The sequence below is a fragment of the Medicago sativa genome, chromosome 7, assembly GCF_051527215.1.
Source record: "Medicago sativa cultivar Bolivia chromosome 7, Bolivia_mono, whole genome shotgun sequence".
NCBI lineage: Eukaryota > Viridiplantae > Streptophyta > Magnoliopsida > Fabales > Fabaceae > Medicago > Medicago sativa.
In genome coordinates this window covers 100073779-100095729 of record NC_140755.1, presented here as the reverse complement: position 1 = coordinate 100095729, position 21951 = coordinate 100073779, and the positions used below count along the sequence as shown (strand labels likewise).

At 33.4% G+C, this 21951-nt stretch overlaps 1 protein-coding gene and 2 pseudogenes across 4 annotated transcripts; 2 read left to right on the top strand and 1 right to left on the bottom strand.

The window, feature by feature from the left end:
* Positions 1-8223: 8223 nt before the first annotated feature.
* KCO5 (Ca2+ activated outward rectifying K+ channel 5) lies at positions 8224-10596 on the top strand. The gene is made up of 2 exons (XM_085722434.1): positions 8224-9302; positions 10249-10596. The coding sequence occupies exons 1-2, from the start codon at positions 8326-8328 to the stop codon at positions 10394-10396; spliced, it is 1125 nt and encodes a 374-aa protein (XP_085578560.1). The 5' UTR covers positions 8224-8325; the 3' UTR covers positions 10397-10596.
* A 3689-nt stretch (positions 10597-14285) lies between these two features.
* Positions 14286-19478, top strand: LOC146911188 (condensin-2 complex subunit CAP-D3-like; annotated as a pseudogene). Its single transcript, XR_015020266.1, has 8 exons — positions 14286-14298; positions 14445-16134; positions 16830-17412; positions 17626-17713; positions 17917-18031; positions 18124-18250; positions 18353-18483; positions 18678-19478. The product of XR_015020266.1 is annotated as a condensin-2 complex subunit CAP-D3-like (transcript).
* On the bottom strand, positions 17297-21335 carry LOC146911187 (protein RADIALIS-like 3 pseudogene; annotated as a pseudogene). Of its 2 annotated transcripts, none has more exons than XR_015017462.1 (2): positions 20833-21335; positions 17297-17431 (listed from the first exon to the last, which is right to left on the bottom strand). The product of XR_015017462.1 is annotated as a protein RADIALIS-like 3 pseudogene, transcript variant X2 (transcript). The 2 variants fall into 2 exon arrangements; XR_015017461.1 differs by lacking the exon at positions 17297-17431 and adding an exon at positions 19460-19667.
* Positions 21336-21951: the final 616 nt, after the last annotated feature.

The window sequence follows — 21951 nt, the reverse complement described above, 5'->3', positions numbered from 1 at the left end:
ATTATATTATACACTATATGCACGGGATCTTTTATCTCTTCTCTCCCATCTTCCTCTCACCTTTTCCCATCCCTTGGTGACCAGATTTGCATAGCGGAGTCTCCCTTCTTCGTATAATTATCTGGGAGTTCACTGGTTGTACATCTTTCCAACTTTAAGGTTATAATGAAGAGAACGAGGAAATGTCTAAATTGTTGAGAGAGGTTTTGATTCATTTTTGATTTAAAAATCCTTCATGTTTCATTATTCTCATTGAAATTATGAAGATGAAAGGTTTATTTTTTAAATTATCAAATCATCTATGCATTGAATTTGAATAAAATCAAGGGGGTCATGAATCAATTTTGTAGAGAGGGGTAGTTACGAGCAACAAATTGGAACTCAAATTTGCTTAACCAAACATGGTGAGGAGAAATGTACGGAACAGTCGCTCAGTTTCAATTAAGAGTTAAATCATTATGTTGTATTGTGTCTTGGTTCAAATAATCTATGGCAGCAACCATCTTGTGCAGAATTTTTGGTTAGCAAGGAACTAGATGGGGAAGGACGTGATTGTGTTTGGCAAATGTAAAGTTGTTCTCATTTTTTATTTTCAACAAAATCTAACCATTAAATAAATTTAACATTATTTTATTCTTGGTCCATTAGTGAGTGACTTAATTGAACACTCACCTTAAGATCCACCTACACTCACAAAAAAAAAATTAAAAAACTAACTACACGCACATAAGCTTCCTTGCAAGTAAGACATCAAAAGTAAAATTCAAAGAATGTTTAAAGAGAAATGATATATTGACAACCTTTTGTTTATCCTACATCGTATATTTATATTGTATAGATATTATATCATTTTTTAATTAGTTGTTTCTCTCTCTCTTATAGTCACATCATTAGTTTTTTTTTTTTTAAAGGAAGTCACATCAATAGTTATAATTGATGTATTTTTATACTAGTTGTTCAAAAGTTGTTGAATTTTGGATGTTCATATAACATTACTCATGTTTAAATGACGTTCAAATGAAAGCGACCAATACACTATTTAGCCCATTAAAAATTAGAGGAATGCTACACTCACTTTTGAACACTCTTTCTATCACTCACTCTTTTATTGGATGAAATTAATGTATGTCCCACCACTTTGTGTGGGTTCTATTTCCAATGTGTAGACCCACAATGATTTGAATCAATAAAAGAGTGAGTATTAGAAAGAATGTTCAAAAGAGAGTGTTACTAGCACTACTCTAAAAATTACTCCCTCCGGTCACTATTATAAGCAAAAATCAACTTTTTAAGTTCATTCATTAAATGGTGTATTTGGTCTATATTATTGACTAAATACATCATTTAATGAATGAACCTAAAAAGTTGATTTTTGCTTATAATAATGACCGGAGGGAGTAATATTTTCCTTTTAGGCCCGTTAGGAGCATGCAAGAAAGGAGGATAGAATATAGATCTCCTTTTTTATCTCGTGTTTGTTTGAGGTGAAGTACATGAGAGATAGAAGCGATAGAAGTCACCGAGAAGTTAGATACTATCATGTTTCGTTTAGCAAAGAAGTGGGAGAGAGACACACAAAACACATGGGGTTCACACTTTTTATGTGCCTTGCCTGCTTTGCAAAAGAAAGGTAGCGAGAGTAATACTTCATCTGTTTCAAAATACATGTTGCAGCTAATTATTTCACACATGCTAATGCACATATTTATCGTGATAGATTGAACATCTTTAATGCTAACATTTGTATTAATATATTAGTTAAAAAATATGGTAAAAATAAGTCATGTGAATAATGCATGTTGTAAAAATATTATTTCACACATGCCAATGCACATATTTATCGTGACAGGTTAAACATCTTTAATGTTAACATTTGTATTAATATCCCTCAAAAAAAAAAAAACATTTGCATTAATATATTAGTTAAAAAATATGGTCAAAATAAGTCATGTGAATAATGCATGTTGTAAAAATATGACATGCATTTTGAAACCGAGAAAGTAGTTGTTTCATGCAATTATTGCCGCTTCACATTTTTTATTTGGAAATGCGCTTTAAGGGCACTTCACTTGTTAAGAAATTGAACGTAGTATTTACATCTTGAGAGTTGTATAATCAACACATTAAAACATTAAAAAACAATTTATTTGAACATAAAATCCATCAATTTTCTTTTCTAGAAACTGTTTGACCCTTTTTTTTCATCAACATTGAAGCATGACACTTTTTAATTTGATTGAATATTGAAATTTCACGTTGTTAGATGTCTTGTCTTTTCTAGGTTTATGATGAAAGGGCCAAATACATCTTGAGCCATTTAAGTTTAACGTTTGTACTACATTGGTCATTTATGCTTTTAGTTTGGAATTAATCTTTTCAGTCTTTAACAATTTACATCATTACCCTTTTAATAAACTTTGATACATTAAGGATGATGTGTTAGTTAAACTCGTGACCAGATTGGTCCACAACAAAAAATTTATTAAAAAAGAGAAATGAAAAAAAATGGTAATATTTTATCCATCTTCAACAAACCCAACATAATTCATCATGTTCATCTCCATCTTCAAACAAATCTAACAAAAATTTATCATGTTCATCTTCTCTTTTTGATAAACCAAAATATTTTCCTCTGAAATCCTTTCACCATTCTAAAAACAAACACTCTCATCCTTCAAAATTAATTTCACTCAGCAACCCGAAACTCAATTCCCAAAAATCCAACTCGGTGGGTTTACCGGTTTACCCCACCAAACCAAACTCAAATCCTACATTCCCGTGCCAACCTCAATTTCTCTTCTTTTTCTTCTATACCAAAAGCAATACATTGAATATACTCTATTTTTCACCTCTTTCTCTCTTCTCACACTATCTCTTATCTACTTCCTCTTCACAACTTCTCTTTCAAGCCAAACACATCATAAGTAAAAAAAAAAAAAAAATATATCTCCTCTCAACAATAGATATACCTCGTGGGTGCTTGACCTATATAACAATGTTATATTGTTCAGTTAAGTGTCTTCTCATCTCTCAAAATTATCTTATCACTATTCTCATCTCTCTACATTATCAACACCATATGATTATAGACTTCCAAATTTAGTAGTCGCTTCAAGTTGTAGAGTAGGGTCGTCACCCACGAGTGTCAGTGCCATTCTAGAAATGTCTCGTAGCTGATAAATAACATTAAGAGTAAAAGATGAAAAATATTTCTATGTTGCAGTTCAAAATTACGCACAAAAGCTCGAGCATTACATGCAATTATAGCTTTTTTCCACAAAATTCTGTCAAAGTTTCTTATTTTTGCAATCACCATCTCTATTACTACCTCCGTCCCTAATTATAAGACCCTTTTGAGAATTTTTTTTGTCCCTTTTTATAAGACCCCTTTGCTATTTCCAACTACATTAATTATTTCTTTACATACATGCCCCTATTTATTATACATCTTTTTCTTCAATAAGCAATAAATAACATGTTGAAAACATAAACCAACTCTCTCTCTTAAAGGATAAAATTGTAAAACCAATAGTAATTACAAACATATTTAATACAAATATCAACTATCTTAATTCCCGTTATTTTTTCAAAAGGGTCCTATAATTAAGGACGGAGGTAGTATTATTTTTCACCTATTGCTACTAAATTAGCCAACTGACAAACAAGTAGTCGTACAGTTGGTCCTAAAGTAAGAAAATCGTATAGTTGGTCCCTAAAATTTCAAAATGGCGAGGGCGACAATAGAATATTTAGCACGAGTAGTGTCCAGGTTTTTGCTACTTTTAAGTCCTTAAATCACCACTAAAAACCATAAAAATTAATAAATGTATCTTCCAACACATATATGGACATACTGTACTCGACACGTTTTTCTTAATATAGATAACTCTTAATATAGATTCAGTTGTAATACTATTTGAAATTAATCACGAAAAATAGATAACTCTTAATATAGATTCAGTTGTAATTCTTTATTAAAGGCACAATACTAACACTCATATTAGCATATTAAGAATCAAAAAGAAGAATTTACCTCGGGTCTATAGTCCTTCACGATCAAATCAACAGTAGAGAGATTTTTTGCAACCAATTGTATGGAGATATAAGAAAAAGGTTAGAATACAATTTATCTCAGAAGGAGGATACTCAGTGATTTTCGGAAAAGAATTAAAGCCAACTATTCTTTCATCCTTAGAAATTGCAGATATAAGCTTTTCTCAGCATCTTCAAAGAAGAAATTCCACATAGGGCTTAAATCAATCATTCTCTTCATCCTAGCTTTTGGGGTCTCGTTAATTCCGATAAATCCATACCTAGATTCAGTTGTAATACTATTTGAAATTAATCACGAAAAATAGATAACTCTTAATATAAATTCAGTTGTAATTCTTTATCAAAGGCACAATGCTATCACTCATCTTAGCATATTAAGAATCAAAAAGAAAATTTACCTCGGGTCTATAGTTCTTCACGATCAAATCAACAGTAGAGAGATTTTTTGCAACCAATTTGTATGGAGATATAAGAAAAAGGTTAGAATACAATTTATCTAACAATGTGAAGTTTTTCAAACAAAAGTTCTATACTTACCCCCAGAAGGAGGATATTCAATGATTATCGGAAAAGAATTAAAGCCAGCGGTTCTTTCATCCTTAGAAATTGCAGATTTAAGCTTTTCACGGCATCTTCAAAGAAATTCCACATAGGGCTTAAATCAATCATTTTCTTCATCCTAGCTTTTACGGTCTCGTTAATTCCAACAAACCCATACCTCCACAGTGATGATGGTGAAGTAGGCAGATCAAGAATCTGCTATAAGCTCGAACTCCGGAAATAGCAAATTCAAAGCGTGAAGAGTTTGTTGATCATTTGTTATCATCAAGTATCGCCACAATGGATCAATAAGGATGTCAATATTATGTTGAGGCGGCTGAGGAGGAGATGAAGAAGAATCGTTATTATTCTCCATTTTAAGATTTCAAGGTAGCAGGTGGAGAAGATAATAGATGAAAGGGTTAATTAAGTAAATGATCCCTATAAATATTCATAATTTTGTTTTTAGTCCCTACAAAATAAAATCACACTTTTTAGTCCCTATAAAATTTTCCATCAGCATTTTTAGTCCCTATAAAATTTTTCTATCAACATTTTTATTCCCTGTAAAAAAAATTCATCAACATTTTTGGTCCCTAAAATGCTTAAGGAAAATGTCAAAAAGCGTGATTTTATTTTGTAGGGACTAAAAACAAAACTGTGAATCTTTACAGGGACTAAAAACTTAATTAACCCTAGATGAAATGAAACATTTATCTCTGATTGATGGAAACCTTTCTTCCGCTTTGTGCTCACGTGATTGACTTGTAACAACTAGGGGTGTTCGCGGTCCGGTTTGGATCGGTTTTGAGACAAAAAATCAACCGATCCAAAATAAAAATCATGTGCGGTTCGGTTTGGTTTGGATGATTATTCTAAAAAAGTCCGATCCGAACCGATCCAAATATATGCGGTTTAATTTGGATTGGTTTTTGGATATCCAAAGTGCAACATATAATTTCTTTTATTAATATTAATAATACAAATACACAATAAAATAATAGGTTTGATACAAAATATAACACAAATGTATTAAAAAAGTTAACATTACACAATGAAAATGATTGATTATATTTGAAATAGATAAAGTAGTAATAATATAAATTAAATTAAATTAATGTAATATATAAGATTAAATACCAACAAGCAATATATTATTGCAACATATAATACTAATAAAATAATAAATAAGTATTAAAATTTACTTTTGCGGTTCGGTTCGGTTTGGTTCGGTTTTGAAAAGGTGATCCAAAATCCGATCCGATCATAGTGGTTTTTCCAAAACAACATCCAAACCCAAAAATATTCGGTTTTTTGCGGTTTTTGGTTATTTTGGATCGGTTTGCGGTTTTATTTTGGATCGGTTTGGATTTAAACACCCCTAGTAACAACTACTCTTGAAGGGAGACATATTTATATACTCCACAAAACTATATCAAACAAAAATTTACTTAATTCTTTCCTTTTACTTTAAAAAGGGTAAATTATTGTTTATGAATAAAGATATATTTTAATTTTAAGAATATTAAAATAATATAAGTTAAATTTAAATAATTCATATAAACAATCCAAAACCTCACTATACTTTCCTCCAATATGATAGAGGGTCTAATGTATCTTCAATATGAAAATGATAGAGATCAGTTTGAGTATTATTTTTAACAGGAGACAAAAAGATTGGGTAAATTGAATGTTTCTTCAACACGCAAGTGTAGTAGAGATTAATCCATTCGAAGTAACTAAAATTCATTTAAAGAGTCCACCTTTTACAACAATTGTTTTTTCATGTGCATCGACCAAAATTTAATCCTTGAACGAAATCATTAAAAGGGTCATAGATATTATGATACACTATTAATATAAGAAATGATATTCGCACAACTATTTTATGACAACTTTTATACAACTCTCTCATACTTACATTATGTTATTTACTTTCTATCTTTCTTTTTCTCGCTCTTTATTGTTTATGACAAATAAAAATGACAAACAAAGTTGTACAAAAGTTTTGTTATGAGTAAAAAGTTGTTACAAAAGTTATCACACCAATTAATTGTACAAATCTCATTACTTTATTAATATTCATAGATTAATATGAACCGCGGAAAATTGCACAATAAGCAACGTTATACTTTCTTCAAAAAAAATTGAGTTTTTTCTTTAGCACTCCTTCCGGCCCAAAATGTAAGCAAAAAAACTTATTTTCTTTGTCCCAAAATGTAAGCAAAACAAACTTTTATCCTATCTAATCTTATTTTTTTTAAAAATAATCTTTTCCAATAAAAACTTTTGTTTATTCTCGTAAAATTAAATGCAAATTACATTCAATTTTCTTGCTCTTTCATTTTCTCCATAACAATAGCTAATGAAAATTGTTTTTACATATTCCAATAAAACTTTTTCCGAAGAAAACTCAAAAAGCTACACTTCAAATTCTTATGTTTTAGTTTTCTTAATAAGTGTGATTTTTTTTTTTTTTGCTTACATTTTGGAACCGAGAGAGCATATCATCTAACCCATGATTAAAAATACTCCATCCGTTTCGTTTTAGCCAAAAAAAATTGTTTTAAATGAATGTCATTCTCACTTTTCAATGTACCATTAATTACATTTTTCCAATAGTACCCCTTAATTATTACTCCCTCCGTCCCATAATACTTGACACAGTTGACCTTATTACGCATGCCAATGCATAATTTTGAGCTTAAATATCTTGAATAATATATTAGAAAAAATTATGAAAATTTAATATTTTGAAAATATTCATCGAGACAAATCCAACGACATCTTATATGATATTATTTATCTTTGTATATTAGTAGAAAAATATGGTCAAAGTAAGTTAGGTCAAAATTACACATTTTCAAATGAGTCATCTATTGCGGGACAGATGGAGTACTATGCACACTACTTTCAAAGTACCAAATTTTCCTTTAATTTATAATGATGAGAAATGCACCAATAGTTAACAAGACTATTTTAGTAAGGGTCATGTTAACTTGTGCCCTTAGGGCACAAGTTAAGGAGCTTAAAATGGAAATAAAAAATAAGTTTTATATTGAAAATATAACTTTTGAGACTTTTAAGACATTGAATGCACAATTTCCAAACAAAAACTTTTACATTTGGTTTCTTAACTTATGCCTCAAGGCACAAGTTAACATTTCCTTTTTAGTAAAAATGTCATATCTATAAACAATATTACTGCATTTCCTAATATGTATGTAACAACCTTAAACGACATTCATTTTGAATGGAGAGAGAACTTTTTACTCCTTGAACAAAAAAAAACTTTGTACTGAAACTTGTGTAGAACTAGGAAGGAAGGGGATTATGATTCTCTCCATTGAAAATTCTCTCAAGTTTTCTCATGTGGAATCTCAACCATCAATCATGAGAGAGAAAGTGAGAATTAAATTATAATGAAAAGTGGTTGTTGTATTTTAATGGTGGAGATTGAAAATAGAGAAAACTTGAGAAAAATTTCAATGGAGAGAATCCAAATCCGAAGGAAGGAATCACTTGTTGTCTGTGATGAGAAGGCACCAACAATCACAATCAGCACACGTGGCATGGGCCCACATAAAACTCAACTCAAAACCAAATCTATGATACTATTCCCAAAACACTTTAATATCCACACACACAACACAACACAACACAAGACACCAAATCTCATCATTTATCTTTTTCTTTCTTGTTCAGTTCCATGTCCTAATTTTCTTTTCGTCAATGGAAAAAACTGAACCCTTTCTTCTAATCAACCGTCAAAATTTACAACCCTTCCCTTCTTCCAAATCCTTCAACGACATAGCCACCCTACAACAACAACCACCACCACCACCACAATCATCTGAGATACAATCCATCAACTTCACTCCACAACAACACCACCAACAACAACCATTTTCTCATCACAAACAAAAAAAACTCAGCCGCTGCAAAACAGCACCAGCCATGTTCATTCTCCCACACCTTAAACCCAACAATGACCAACCTCAACTTCCCAAACCTCAAACCAATTCCATCATTCGACAAGGCATTTGGCTTCTCCTTATATACCTCTCTGTCGGTGTCATAATATACTCTTTCAACACAAAAAATTTCTCTGGCATTGAAACTCACCCTGTTGTTGATGCTCTTTATTTTTGTATAGTTACCATGTGTACAATTGGTTATGGAGACATAGCTCCTTTAACACCAATGACTAAACTCTTTGCTTGTGTTTTTGTTTTAGTGGGTTTTGGATTCATAGATATACTTCTAAGTGGACTTGTTAATTTTGTTTTGGATTTGCAAGAGAATACGATTTTAACCGGGCTTCAAATGGGTGCAAGGGAAGGGTTTTCTGCTAGGGATTATATAGTCGATGTTGCAAAAGGTAGGATGAGGATTAGGTTGAAGGTTGGTTTAGCACTTGGTGTGGTGGTTTTGTGTATTGGTGTTGGGAGTACTGGTTTTGTGTATTTGGCTGTTATGTCTGTTACAACGGTTGGTTATGGTGATAGAGCTTTTAAGACTCTTCCGGGACGATTGTTTGCCGCGATTTGGTTGTTGTTTTCTACTTTGATGGTTGCTAGGGCTTTTCTTTATTTGGCTGAGGCTAGAATTGATAGAAGACATAGGAGATTGGCTAAGAAGGTTTTGCATAGAGAAATTACTATTGAAGACTGGCTTGCTGCTGATATCAACAATACTGGTTTTATTAGGTAACCTAACAGTTCTTTACCCTCTTTTTAATTTTAGGTCAAATCCGTAGTTCTAAATTGCGGTATATAATTGTAATTGTGGCTGTAATGTAAAGGATTTAGAGATCTTTGCAACAACATTGCAATTGCGGTTGCATTTGCAAACATTTTGTTGCAATATCAAGGTTTACACATGAGTGGTTTATAATTGTGGTGCACGTTTGCATTTGATCGCATTGCAATCCCTGCTATTATGAAAAATTATGGTCAAATGCAGCTGATGCGACCACAATTATGGTTACATTGCGGTTAGAGAAACATAAAAAAAACCTTGATGCGTCCGCAGTTGCAATTGTGGATAGAGTTTTTAAAACATTGCTAAAGAATGTTGACTATTGTTGAGTCCAGAACCAATAAGACTAGTCTTTGTGAGAATGTGAAATTACTACTTCTGGTAAAGTGTTAATTGGGGGGGCCTGATAGCAATTTTGGTCGTCAAACCAAACAAGAATACAACATTGGATGCCATAAATATGATATTCTAATTAAGTTGATTGCCCCTTAAGATCATTAGTTAATTACAAGTTGCTATAATCATCTGTGGCTTTTGTAAAGCATTTGTCACTAATCATGATTTCTAGATTTATACCAATATATTCTTAGTCATAAGCAGACATAATTATACTTTGTTTAATTCACATTAGCTTAGATGGGATTATTTTATACTCTTGTTTAATTTTGACGAGCTGTTATCTTATTATCAAACTTGTGATTGATAATGTCACTTTCTGGGATTAGTCATGCACTATGCATCATAGTACACAAGTAGGGGCAGAGTGTGAGTGTGACATTCAATAATGTATGCATTATTCAATTATTTTATCATATGGTGTAGTTATTTTAAAGGATTATATTTTTTTGAGCACACTAGAAATTTAATATCCATCCTTCTTCACTTTGTTTTCAGCAAGTCAGAATATGTGATTTTCAAGCTGAAAGAGATGGGTAAAATTCAAGATAAAGATGTAATGCAAATTTGTGATCAGTTCAGGAAGCTTGATCCCTCTAACTGTGGGAAGATAACATTACCTCATCTCTTGGAGGGTAGGTCATGACAGAATTTTTTTAAATTTAATTGTTTTAGTGCAAAAGCTAGTGGTGAAGCATAATCAATTGTGCAAAAAATCAGCAAAATGTACATGTATTGTTGGGAGAAAGATTTTGTACAGAAATTAGAATTGTTGGAATTAGAATGAAGTCACTAGAAGATGGATAGAAAGAGACCTATCATGAATATACCAGGAACATTATTTCATCTTTCTTTTTTATTTTATAATTCGCAACTACCGGTTAAGTCACAAATCATTTTCTTATCCTTTGGTGACTTGGTTTTATAACTATGATGATGATTAAGTTTGTCAAAAAATTAAAATAAAAGAAACTATGATGATTATTATGGACGTTTGCCTATGTTATTATTGGCAAGGACCACAAAGTCATGAAGAGAAAGAAATTGACATTTTATCAACAAAAAAAAAAAAAAAGAGAAATAAATTGACACTTACATAGCGATTTTTTTTATTTGAACAGTTTAATAATTACATACTCTATCATTATAAAGTATAAACCAATTATAAGTAGATACACCCTCCTTTAAAAAAAAAAAAAGTAGATACACCCTAAAAGAAAGAGTTAGATACATGTACCCACCAGAAATTTCTATTGATCCATAAAAAAAATTAATAGTATTTTTGGTGTATGGTTATTGAAGGCAAAAATATGATTTGTTAATGAAAAAAATAACCATTAATTTTATGTATAAATGAACCAAACAAATTAAACTCAAATTGTTAATGAATTTCACTGATGATAAATTGTTTAGGAGATCTGAATTCAATTGTGTATTGAACAATTGTTGATATGACTTTACTTCCTTTTCCACTGAATTCTAGATTACAAAGCTTTTTTTCTTAAGAATCATATGATTAAGACATAATAAAATATATTTATGAATAAATGATGTGAAAGGAAATTTTTTATCTTTCTTTGTATTTTTCAATCTTCCAACAATGATGCTAATGACAAATTTCATCCACGGTGATTCAATTATCATTCTTGTTTCCTTTGTTAATGATTGAAAAAAAAATACTTGAGTGCTGAAGGAAAGGTCAAGTAATCTAACCATCTTCTACATAGTGGGTCCGGTACGACCCACTTCACCAAATCACAAACTGATTTTGGATTTTTGTTGCGTTAACAAATAAAAGAGCTTCAATGATTCGTTTTCTTATTTGGATGGAATTTGTTGCAAATGAAATTTTCCTACCAGCATATGGAAACGTGTATGTTTAACTTGTACATATTCAATTAGGTCCCTGGACCCCAAATGTTTAAACAACAGTTCAATCCAAGTTTTTATAGGAGCCATTGTATTTATCTAAAATATAGTTGCCATTGTATAATTTTTTTTTATAGAACTACTATTTTAATTGACGAGTTTACATAAGATAAAATTATAATTATACGAGTTTCTTAAAAAAAATAAAAATACATGATATTACCCGAAAAAAATGATAAAACCTAACATATTAAAGTGAAATATTTCTTCCTTTAAAAAAAAGTGAAATATTTCTTAATTTGAAGAGAATTTGATACAAAATGTTCGAATGATTATAATCTGTAGAGAGGGGAGTATTAATTCATTCTCCAAACCAAATTCCACAGATTCTTTTTTTGAAGAAATCAAAATGAAATATATTAACAGCGGCGTTGGAAGCCCCTCAGTACAAGGTGTACTAAAGGATTCAACCCGACAAACAAACAATCACAATGTATAATTACAAACAGAAAACGGTCAGTCGACACCCAGACAACCAAAAGGGTTCGACCACCAACTGTGAGTACCGTACACAAAAGTGGTTTTATTGGCTTTCAGCCACCACAACGAATGAAATTTAACTTTATCTAAGAGCTACTCAATTGATGATTCAGTGTTGTTGAACAATCTATTATTTCTTTCATTCCACACCAGCCAAATACAGAGAAGCCATAATAATTGTAAGAATGAACGACGAGCTCTCGAGTGACCAGAATAATGAATAAATTGATGAAAGTGGTCTCGGATATTTTCAGCGTCTACACCGGAAACACCAATCCAAGACCTTATATGCTGCCAAAGAGACCCAAAAACATGACAATGAAGGAATAAATGAGATGTAGACTCTGCTTTACCGCATCCAGACACGCACTGATTGTCTGATACCTGAGCAATACCGCGCCTTAGAAGATTTATTTTAGTTGGTAGCCTATCTTTCAGCAAACGCCACACAACAATGGAAACTTTCAAAGGAACCTGCTTATGCCATACAAGATTCGTTGTTGTGTCAATAATTGGAGAAGCCGTAGCTGTCAAAGCATAGTATGCACCTCTGACTGTATATCCATCATGGATGTCCGGGTCCCATTGCCACCTGTCTGAAACATTAGACTGAACAACAACATTAGCTAGTAAAAACCTACACTCCTCTACCATCTCCTCCTCCCACACCCACAACCGTCTCCTCCAACCCCACGCCTCACCTCCAACCCTCCAACCTGCCACATACATGTCTGCCACAGTGGTATACTTATTTGTTGAAAGATCAAACAAACGAGCAAACCTCCTACATAAAGGAACATCTCCTACCTATCTATCCAACCAAAACAAGGTATTAGTTCCATCTCCTATAACTTTCGACACCCTCTCCTCAAACCAGCCCCCATCTATCTCGCCTATCCCATCCCTAATCTTCGCTATCTCCCTCCACCAAGAAGAAGCTCTCCGGCCCCCAACCTCCAACCTCCCCGCCTCCTCACCATATTTCGCCACCAAAACCTTATACCAAAACCCGCCTCTATCAACTAACATCCTCCAACACCATTTACCTAACAATGCTATATTAAATTCCTTCAATTGTCTCACCCCCAAACCTCCTTCCTCCTTTTTTAAACAAATAGAGCTCCAAGCAATCCAGGAAATTTTCCTGTTAACCTCACACCCTCCCCAAATTTTTTTTTTAAAAATAGATTCAATGAGAGAAATGATACCTGACGGAGCTTTGAAAAAGGAAAGGGCATAGACCGGAAGCGATGTCAGGACAGACTTGAGAAGAATTAAACGACCCCCAAAAGATAAAAAACGACTTTGCCACCCCGCCAATCTAGTTTTAATAGTATTTATCACAGGTGCCCAAAACGCTAATTTACGAGGATCTCCTCCGATCGGCAAACCAAGATACAAGAACGGAATTTTCCCCACTTTACAATTTAATATGGAAGCCGCCTCAACCAACCAAGACTCCCCAATATTAATGCCAACCAATAAACTTTTGTTAAAATTCACTTTTAGACCAGACATATCCGCAAACAGCGTCAACACCGCCCGTAGCACTCGCACATTAGCCCAACTTTTAGTACCAAACAAGAGCGTATCATCCGCAAATTGCAGATGAGACACTACCACCGAATTTGTCATTCCAACCCCGTAGCCTGTATACAAATTCCACAGATTCTGTGATGGATTTTTACAAAATGCTACTTTTTGTTATCATAATCTATGAAATTCATTCATACGAATGAAGAAAGCTACATGGTGCAAAGGAATAAATATACTGTTGACAGTGATATAAATTGTCACGTGAGATTAGTTGTTTCCACGGTTAAAAGGCGCAGAAACACATTAATTAATTTAAGAAAAAAAAAACATCATAATTATCGTTCACGCCGAAAAACATATATGGTTGGGTTAGGATTCCTCCCAAAATTGATCATCTACTACAATTCATAAATCTAATTTACATTATTGGGTGCCAAAGTTGATGGCAATTGATAACACTACCTCGGTTAATTTTTTGAGTATCAGTTTTTAAGACTTTTTTTTGTTATTTCTTAATGCTACGTAACTATATAATATAAAACTGAGTTGGTAAGTTGACATCTATCATCCAAAGAAAGCACTGTAGACTAATGGAGACATCATGTTTCATCTTGCACCACTGCTTGAATTTAGAACTATTGAATCTTATTCAATTGATTCAAACTTGAATTTGAACCACCAATTCAAAAGAAATCGTGAATGGTCGACACATCATTTCCATGGATCAAATTTTAACAATTACTAACCAGATTCTATACATAAACTTGATGTTAGGGTTTTGATTTCAATTTTTGAGAAATTAGTTAATGTTATGGCTTTAATTCATCTTGATCGGTTTCGGTAAGTCTGAAATCGTTAATTCAGACGATCTCTGAGGTTCCGTTAATGGCGATTGAATCGTGTAATGAGGTTCAGTATAATAGATTGGTTTGAAAGAGGTTTTAAAACCGGAGCAAGTGGAAGTTAAGGAGACTACTGCTGAGGTTTTGAAGTCCATTTCGCAGTTTGTGATTATGCCGAAATCTCAGGTGAGGAATTTTGCTGTTGGTTTTGTGATGAGTATGGGTAGTAGGGATTGTTCGGATCGTGTGAAGAAAGCGTTGGTTAATTTTCCGAGGTATTTGGTGAATAAGGTGCCGGATAAAGCCGAGCCGAGGGCGTTGGTTTTTTATTTTATTGTGGAGGTTATTAGGGTTATGGAGTTGAGGGATCAGATTGAGTTTGTTAAGTATGTTGTGAAGATGAGTTTAGGGAAGGTGAATTTAACGCTTTTGGCGGTTGATCTTATTTTGAATTTGGTGACATCGCTGAAGGATCCTTTAGGGGTGAATTTGATGGATGAAGAAGTAGAAGAAGGGAATGTGGCGTGGGGAATGTGGTGTTTGGAGGCGTTGGTGAAGCGTTGTTCTGATGTCAGTGCTATGATCAGAGCAAGGGCTTTGTCGAGTTTGGCGCAAGTTCTTGGGTTTTTATCAGGAAATGATAAGGTTAGTGTGGTTTTGAAAGAGTTTTTGGGTTTTGGTGCCCAAATGTTGTGGGTGTGGGAGGAAAGGGAATCAATGAGATGCTTAGGAGAAGGTGTGTGGATGAGAAGGCGATTGTGAGAAAAGCTGCTCTTTTGCTTGTTACTAACTTGACAGCTCTGCTTGGAGGTGCTATTGATGAAGTGGTGCTTAAGACAATGGGTATGGCTTGTTCCGATTCACTTGTTAGCATTCGGAAAGTGGCTGCTGCAGCTCTTTCTGAGGCTTTCAGAACATTCTCAGCAGAAACGGTAATAACTGAGTGGCTACATTCAGTTCCTTGCCAAATAGCCGATAATGAAACCAGCATCCAAGAAGAATGTGAGAACATGTTTCAAGAGCTTGTTTTGGATCGAATATCTAGAGCTGCAGCTGCTACCTCTTTGTATATGAAATCTACGTCTAGTAGAAAAATGAAAGGAAAAGGTTTAGACAGAGATGGATATGCCTTTCCCCCAAGGAATTCTATATCTTCTTAGAGAGATTTGCAATGGGGAAGTGAGTCCTTGGGTGAAAAAAATTTGCACAAACCATGGCAAAAAGAAACGGTTGAATCACAAAATTGTTACTGCACTGCAGAAAACAATTGAGGTGTCCGTCTATCTGGCTGAACCATAGCAAGCCAATAGAAAAGTGGACAGCCCCACCAGGTGCTTGGTTTCTTTTATCAGAGGTGTCAGCATTCCTTCCAAAAGCAGTGGACTGGGATTTTCTTCATCATCATTGCCAGCTTCTTGACAAACATAAAGTGGAAGGCGAGTTTCGAAGTCCAATTGTACAAAAAAATGCATTTAAAGACGAAGAAAGCATAGTATGCAATAACGTTGCCTGGGCTAGTCACCGAGTTTTCCTCTTGCAAACAATCTCTAATGTTTCTGTGGAGGTAATCGTTTTCCTCAATATGCATTCAACAGAGGTAATCGTTATATGGTATTATTGATTAAATTCAAAACTAAGTAAATCCTAACACTAGTGCTTCTTAATCTTGCCTCATTCTTGAATGGCTCCTTGATGGCGTAAATTTGTGATATTATGTCATTGTTAAGCATATGATTTTACTTGTTCTACATTATTAAGAAGTTTATTTACTACTTTCTTGGGAAGGTTTCTCTGTCTCAATTACCACTATTTTCGTCATGTTTCGTAATTTCTTAGCTCATTAAATATTGTACTATCAAACCTTTCTATGATAACAGTTTTTCATGGATTGGGCTGGAGGTCCTCTTGAAATTATCACTTCTATCGTTCTGTAAGTCCTTGGAATTTTTTCTCCATCTGATGCTAATGCTTAAGCTTTCATCGTATTTGCACCCTTCATGCGCCAACAAAGAAGGAAAAAGACCACTCTTAGACAGCATTATTTGCGCGTAAATATTATTTGTATGATAATCTTAGTTACACAAGCAATCAGTAACCCCACAGTCCATACTTATATATCAAATTATTTCTTAAGCATAGTGGAATAGATGTTTTTGTAGAAAAATATTAGTCAATATTCGAGATAAAAGGACAAAAGATATCATATAGTGTACTACAAAACTTTAATGTCATGCTACTTTTGCTAATAGTTGTGTACTACAAATCTATAATGAGTTGTTATTTTGCTGACAGGTTGATGCTCATGTAAAAGCACTTAAAACGATGATCAAGCGAAATGCTTCAGACGACGAGGCAGTAGCATTAGTCTTGATACGGGTACACGACGTTCTGTCCATAGCTTCTCAAATAATTGAAGCTTTTATTTCAGATAATTCAGAGCAAAATGCACAGACTGACTTCTTTACTCCACCTAGAAGTGGGACTAGTAAAGGTAGGAAATCAGTAAGAAAGCGCAAATCATTGTCAAAAGCAATTACGGCAATTTATACAATTGGGTCTTTAGTTATTGTCTGCCCATATGCTGATATAAGCACTGTAACTTCATTATTGCACACTATCATCATCTCTGGGAGATCTGGTCCGAAAGTAAGTAAGCTACCCGGCCCCGCAATCTCTCTACAATAAGAAGCCCCTTCTTTTTATATTCAAGGGTGGTTGACCATGGGCAAACTTTGTCTTGCTGATGGGAAGCTTGCAAAGAACTATATTCCTCTGTTTGTACAGGAGCTTGAAAAGGCCGACTCTGAAGCTCTTCGCAATAATATTGTGGTGCAATGGCAGACTTTTGTGTTCGGTACACTGCTCTTATTGATTGGTAAGCCTTGTAAGAGATACTGCATTAAAGTCATTTTGAATTAAACAAGTATAATAATGTAAATGAAATAATCTAACAAATTGATTAACTGAGGAGAATTATTACTTCATGCTGTGGAAGAAGTCTGATGTTCACGTTATGCGGAATTTATATATTCAATTATGTCAAGTAAATACTCTCTTTGCTAACTTATTTTTTCTTTGAAGCTACCAGTTACATAACCAAGATCACAAGGTGTCTCTTAGATCCTTGTGAACTTGTGAGAAGGCAAACGTTCGTATTGCCATCGAGACTCTTGCAGGTATTGTTTTTTCATTTTCCTTCTATGACTGACTACACTGTTTCTATTTCATGCCTTTTAATACCTTTAACTGATGTCCAAACCCGGCCTTCTCTGCTTCTAATCTATTTCACACCTTTTTATTGGTTATCCAAAACCCGCCCTGGGGTTGAGAGAGTAAGAATATCATTTGCTAAATAATGTTTACCTTTCTTTTATCCTAGAGGGGCTATGTGAAGTGGAGAGGAGTGCTATTTCTTCGTTTCCTTTTGTCACTTGTTGACGAATCAGAAAAGATTAGGCAGCTAGTTGATTTTCTCTTTGGAAATATTTTGAAAGGTTTGAAGCTTTATCTCGGTAGTTCTACTTGCCGTTATATGAATAGAATAACATTTGTTTTCGGACTTTGATTAGCGTTGTTCTGTCACCAGTCAAGGCTCCTCTTTTAGGATATAATAGTTTTGTTGAGGTTGTTTTTGTTTTGAATGACTGCCGTGCCCATAATGGACATCGTGAGTCCTACGAATCAAGAACGGAAAGCCAACTTTTTTCCATCAGGTAAAGGTGTCCCAAATTAGCAATTGGTTTGAAATTACACAGTTTGAGATATTGTGCTTACATCTGTTGCATCGTTTTTTTTTTTTTTTTTTTTTTTTGTAGGGGTGCTGATGAAAAATCAAGGTCTAGAAGAATGCACATTTATGTTTCTCTACTAAATTAAATGGCTCCTGAGCATCTTCTAGCAACCTTTGCTCAATATTGAAGACGCAACTGGACAGTCTGTTCTACAGGTATTGATCTTTACCAGCAATGGTCATTAAGTTGTCCTTACTCTTAAGGAATATATATATATATATATATATATATATATATATATATATATATATATATATATATATATATATATATATACACATATACATATGCTGGTAATTCAAGTACATCTCAATTTATGTTCGAATAATAACATTAACAGTGGGATCAGGATACTTTTCAAATTCTTGGCTGTAAAGAGAAACACATTCAATCAACTCATGTATCATCTGAGTCGGCAGACTTAGAAGAAGAAGGGGGAGAAAATGGATCTTCAGCTAGAAAGGCTATAACTCAGGCAGTCAAGAAAGGCCTCATTCAGAACACTATACCCATCTCCATAGAGTTGAAACGTCTATTGGAAACCAAGAACAGTCCCCTCATAGGCTCTCTCATGGAATGCCTTCGGGTCCTTCTCAAGGACTACAAGAATGAGATTGATGACATATTGGTTGCTGATAAACAGCTGCAGAAAGAGCTTATCTATGACATGCAGAAATATGAAGCGGCAAGCAACAGTTGCTGAGGCTGTAGCCGCCAAGCCAAAATCAGGTGCAAATCAATCACCTGATGTTTCTAAGAATCCGACCAAGGAACATGGACAAACACAAGTACGAAATGTGGACAGTGACATGTTACCAAGTGGTTCAAGAATTGCTTCAGCAATGGCAGATGATGCAGCTGCATCAACAGCTCGTTCTGTGCTCAAGGAAATTAACAAGGGGACAGCGACACCACAGCTTAGCTCTTTGAACGTTCCTAAAGTCAAGTCTTTTGCTGGTGAGTGCATATCTAGGGTGATAAGCGCTTGGATATCTTAAAATCTTTGCAGAAAAAACATTATTTTGATACTGATGAAGAAAACTAAAAACACAGTTATGAGTTTTTAGTTTTCCTTCCTCTAGGCTCCACCAAAACAAAGGTCTTTTCAGACTACTAGTACGGGGGTTCTTCTTTTGCTCATTGTTCCTTCCACGCTGATGTAAATATCTTAGCAACCTTTTCTTATAAGACTAGTAATATATCCATGAATTGATGTTCAATAACAAGCATACATCTTTGAATTGATATTGCTATGTATAGATCAATATTAATTCCACTCAACCTTTTTTGAAGTTTTGTATATTATACCATGTGTTTGACACTGGTGTGGGGAAAGTTCCTGAACCATAATAAAGACACAAATGTTATTACATAATGTTGATAGGATACTACACGTATAAACTCATGAACTCAAGTGTTTGACATAATAATATACCTTTATTAACCTTGAATCTCTTTAATCTTTGCATATTTTACTATGATACTCTTCCATAGTGCAATACAATGTCATTAAATTAGCAAAATAAGCAGCATGATCAACATTATGTTATTGCAATATATACATGAAACACTATCACAAAACAACTATGTTTTCAAAAGTTCTTTCACAAAAAATTAGAATCTTTCAAGAATCTGTCCAAGTAACATTATATAAAAAGTTCTTTCACAAAATTAGAATATTTCAAACTTCCAAAAACTCAAGATTTAAGTAACGATAACCTGGATCTAGAAATCATATTTTGAGCTCATTTTTTTATGGAGAATTCTTTTTATAAAATGTTCTAAACATGTCTAAAAAAAATTATTCAAAATTTAAAAGTTTAAGGATGGACTAAAATTTTGTTGAATTTTTTTGTAGGGACTTCAACATCTCCCTTTTTTTAAGAGGATTAAAAACGAAATTTGATATATTTATAGAGATTAAAAACTTATTTAACACATAATAATATTCATCTTTCACTTTTGAAAAACAAATCCAGACAATGCTGGAAATGATGCATGACTCTTGGGTCATAATTTGATAAATATATGATTCCAACACTTTTCTTTTAATAATAGCATTTTAGTCTTTTTCCTTTCTCTTTTGTTCTTACTTTTAGCCTCTTCATTTTCATTAATTGATTTACTCTATTTACTTTTTTTTATTCAACATCAATATAAAGATTGCTAAATACAAAAGCTTTAATCTATCAATGGACACTGCTTAAAATCTTGATACAACATTATGATTAGGAATTTCTTGAGATAACAATCCTAATCATATAGGAACAACTTAGACAGTAGACACTGGTTATTCCCATAAAAAAATTGAAAAACCACAAACAATAGCATCAAAATGAAATTTGAATAGTTACACAATATTTAAAGCCAATAAATTGAGCGTCTAACACACAAAGCACAATGTTAGCACATATCATATTATGTCCTATAATTGAACAAACATGCTGGAATCAACATGTTGCAATAACCATATATTCTAAGAGACCTAAATAAAAGGGGCTTACAAGCTTGAATCGTCATTCATCATCATCATCATCATCATCATCAGATAAGCACAAAGACTCTTCCTTACACTCAACAAGGACACTAGGCTGAATTCCTCCAAATTTATGATCCATTTTTCCAGATTCTATAACATGCAAGTCCTCAAGAAGGATCACATAACGTTCTTGAACGTCCACTGCACACTTATCACCTCCAACCATGGCTGCTACTACCTCCCATCTTTTCGGATGTTTCTCATCTACCATTGCTAAAGCCAACTCAAACAACTTGTTCTCTTTCCAACTCCACCCACAAAAGCTCCAAGCCATATCATTCATCTCACAAGCTTCACTCACTCCAAATTGTGTTCGTGTCGCGATTCTTTATATTACAGAGAATTACAGTCAAATACATACAACTGGTACAGTCTCAATCTGGATCGCAATTGTGATCATAAAGACATCAAAACTCTTGATGACAAACTTTAGATTAAGGCTGGTAATAGACCTTTTATTAATACTTTACCCTTCATGGTATGATGATTTTGTAAAAGAAAATGGAGGACTTCCTAGTAATTCATCCACATCATGTTGAGTTTGGAGAATGTCTTGTATACCAAGAATCTTAATGACACTTTGTTTTATATAAACTCTTGAACAACATCTGACACCCTTTATACGCTGGGGGGGAGTCAGATGTTGTCTACAACAAGATGCCAATTAGTCTTACCTTTCAAGGACTTAAGAGAGTCGAGTTTAGTCAAATTTTCTATCTGACCCGATCAAAACCCAAAGCAAAGCAATTTATATTTTAAAAATTCTAAAAAGAATATGTAATATTTCATTTCACAAAATTCAACACTAAATAAATTTCATAATTTAAAATTTTAAAACACTTATATATTCACTACATAAATGTCTTAAAATACGTTTAGAAAATAACAAATTTTGAAATTCTTTTCAATAGAACATATTTGCAAGATTGAAATCACGACCTCGTTACCTAACCAAATTGCTTTGAATTTGGCAAGAGTGGATTGAATTCGACCCAAACTAAGAAAAACACAAACCAAAGACTTTCAATTAGATTGATGAATACCCCAAATCTTAAGCCAGATCTGGTAGTGGTTATGACAGAAA

Bases quoted from the DNA above. Each gene is read 5' to 3' on its own strand.
- KCO5 (XM_085722434.1), top strand. From the start codon at position 8,326: ATGGAAAAAACTGAACCCTTTCTTCTAATCAACCGTCAAAATTTACAA. The intron at 9,303-10,248 runs GTAACCTAACAG...CTTTGTTTTCAG, and splicing joins AACAATACTGGTTTTATTAG to CAAGTCAGAATATGTGATTT.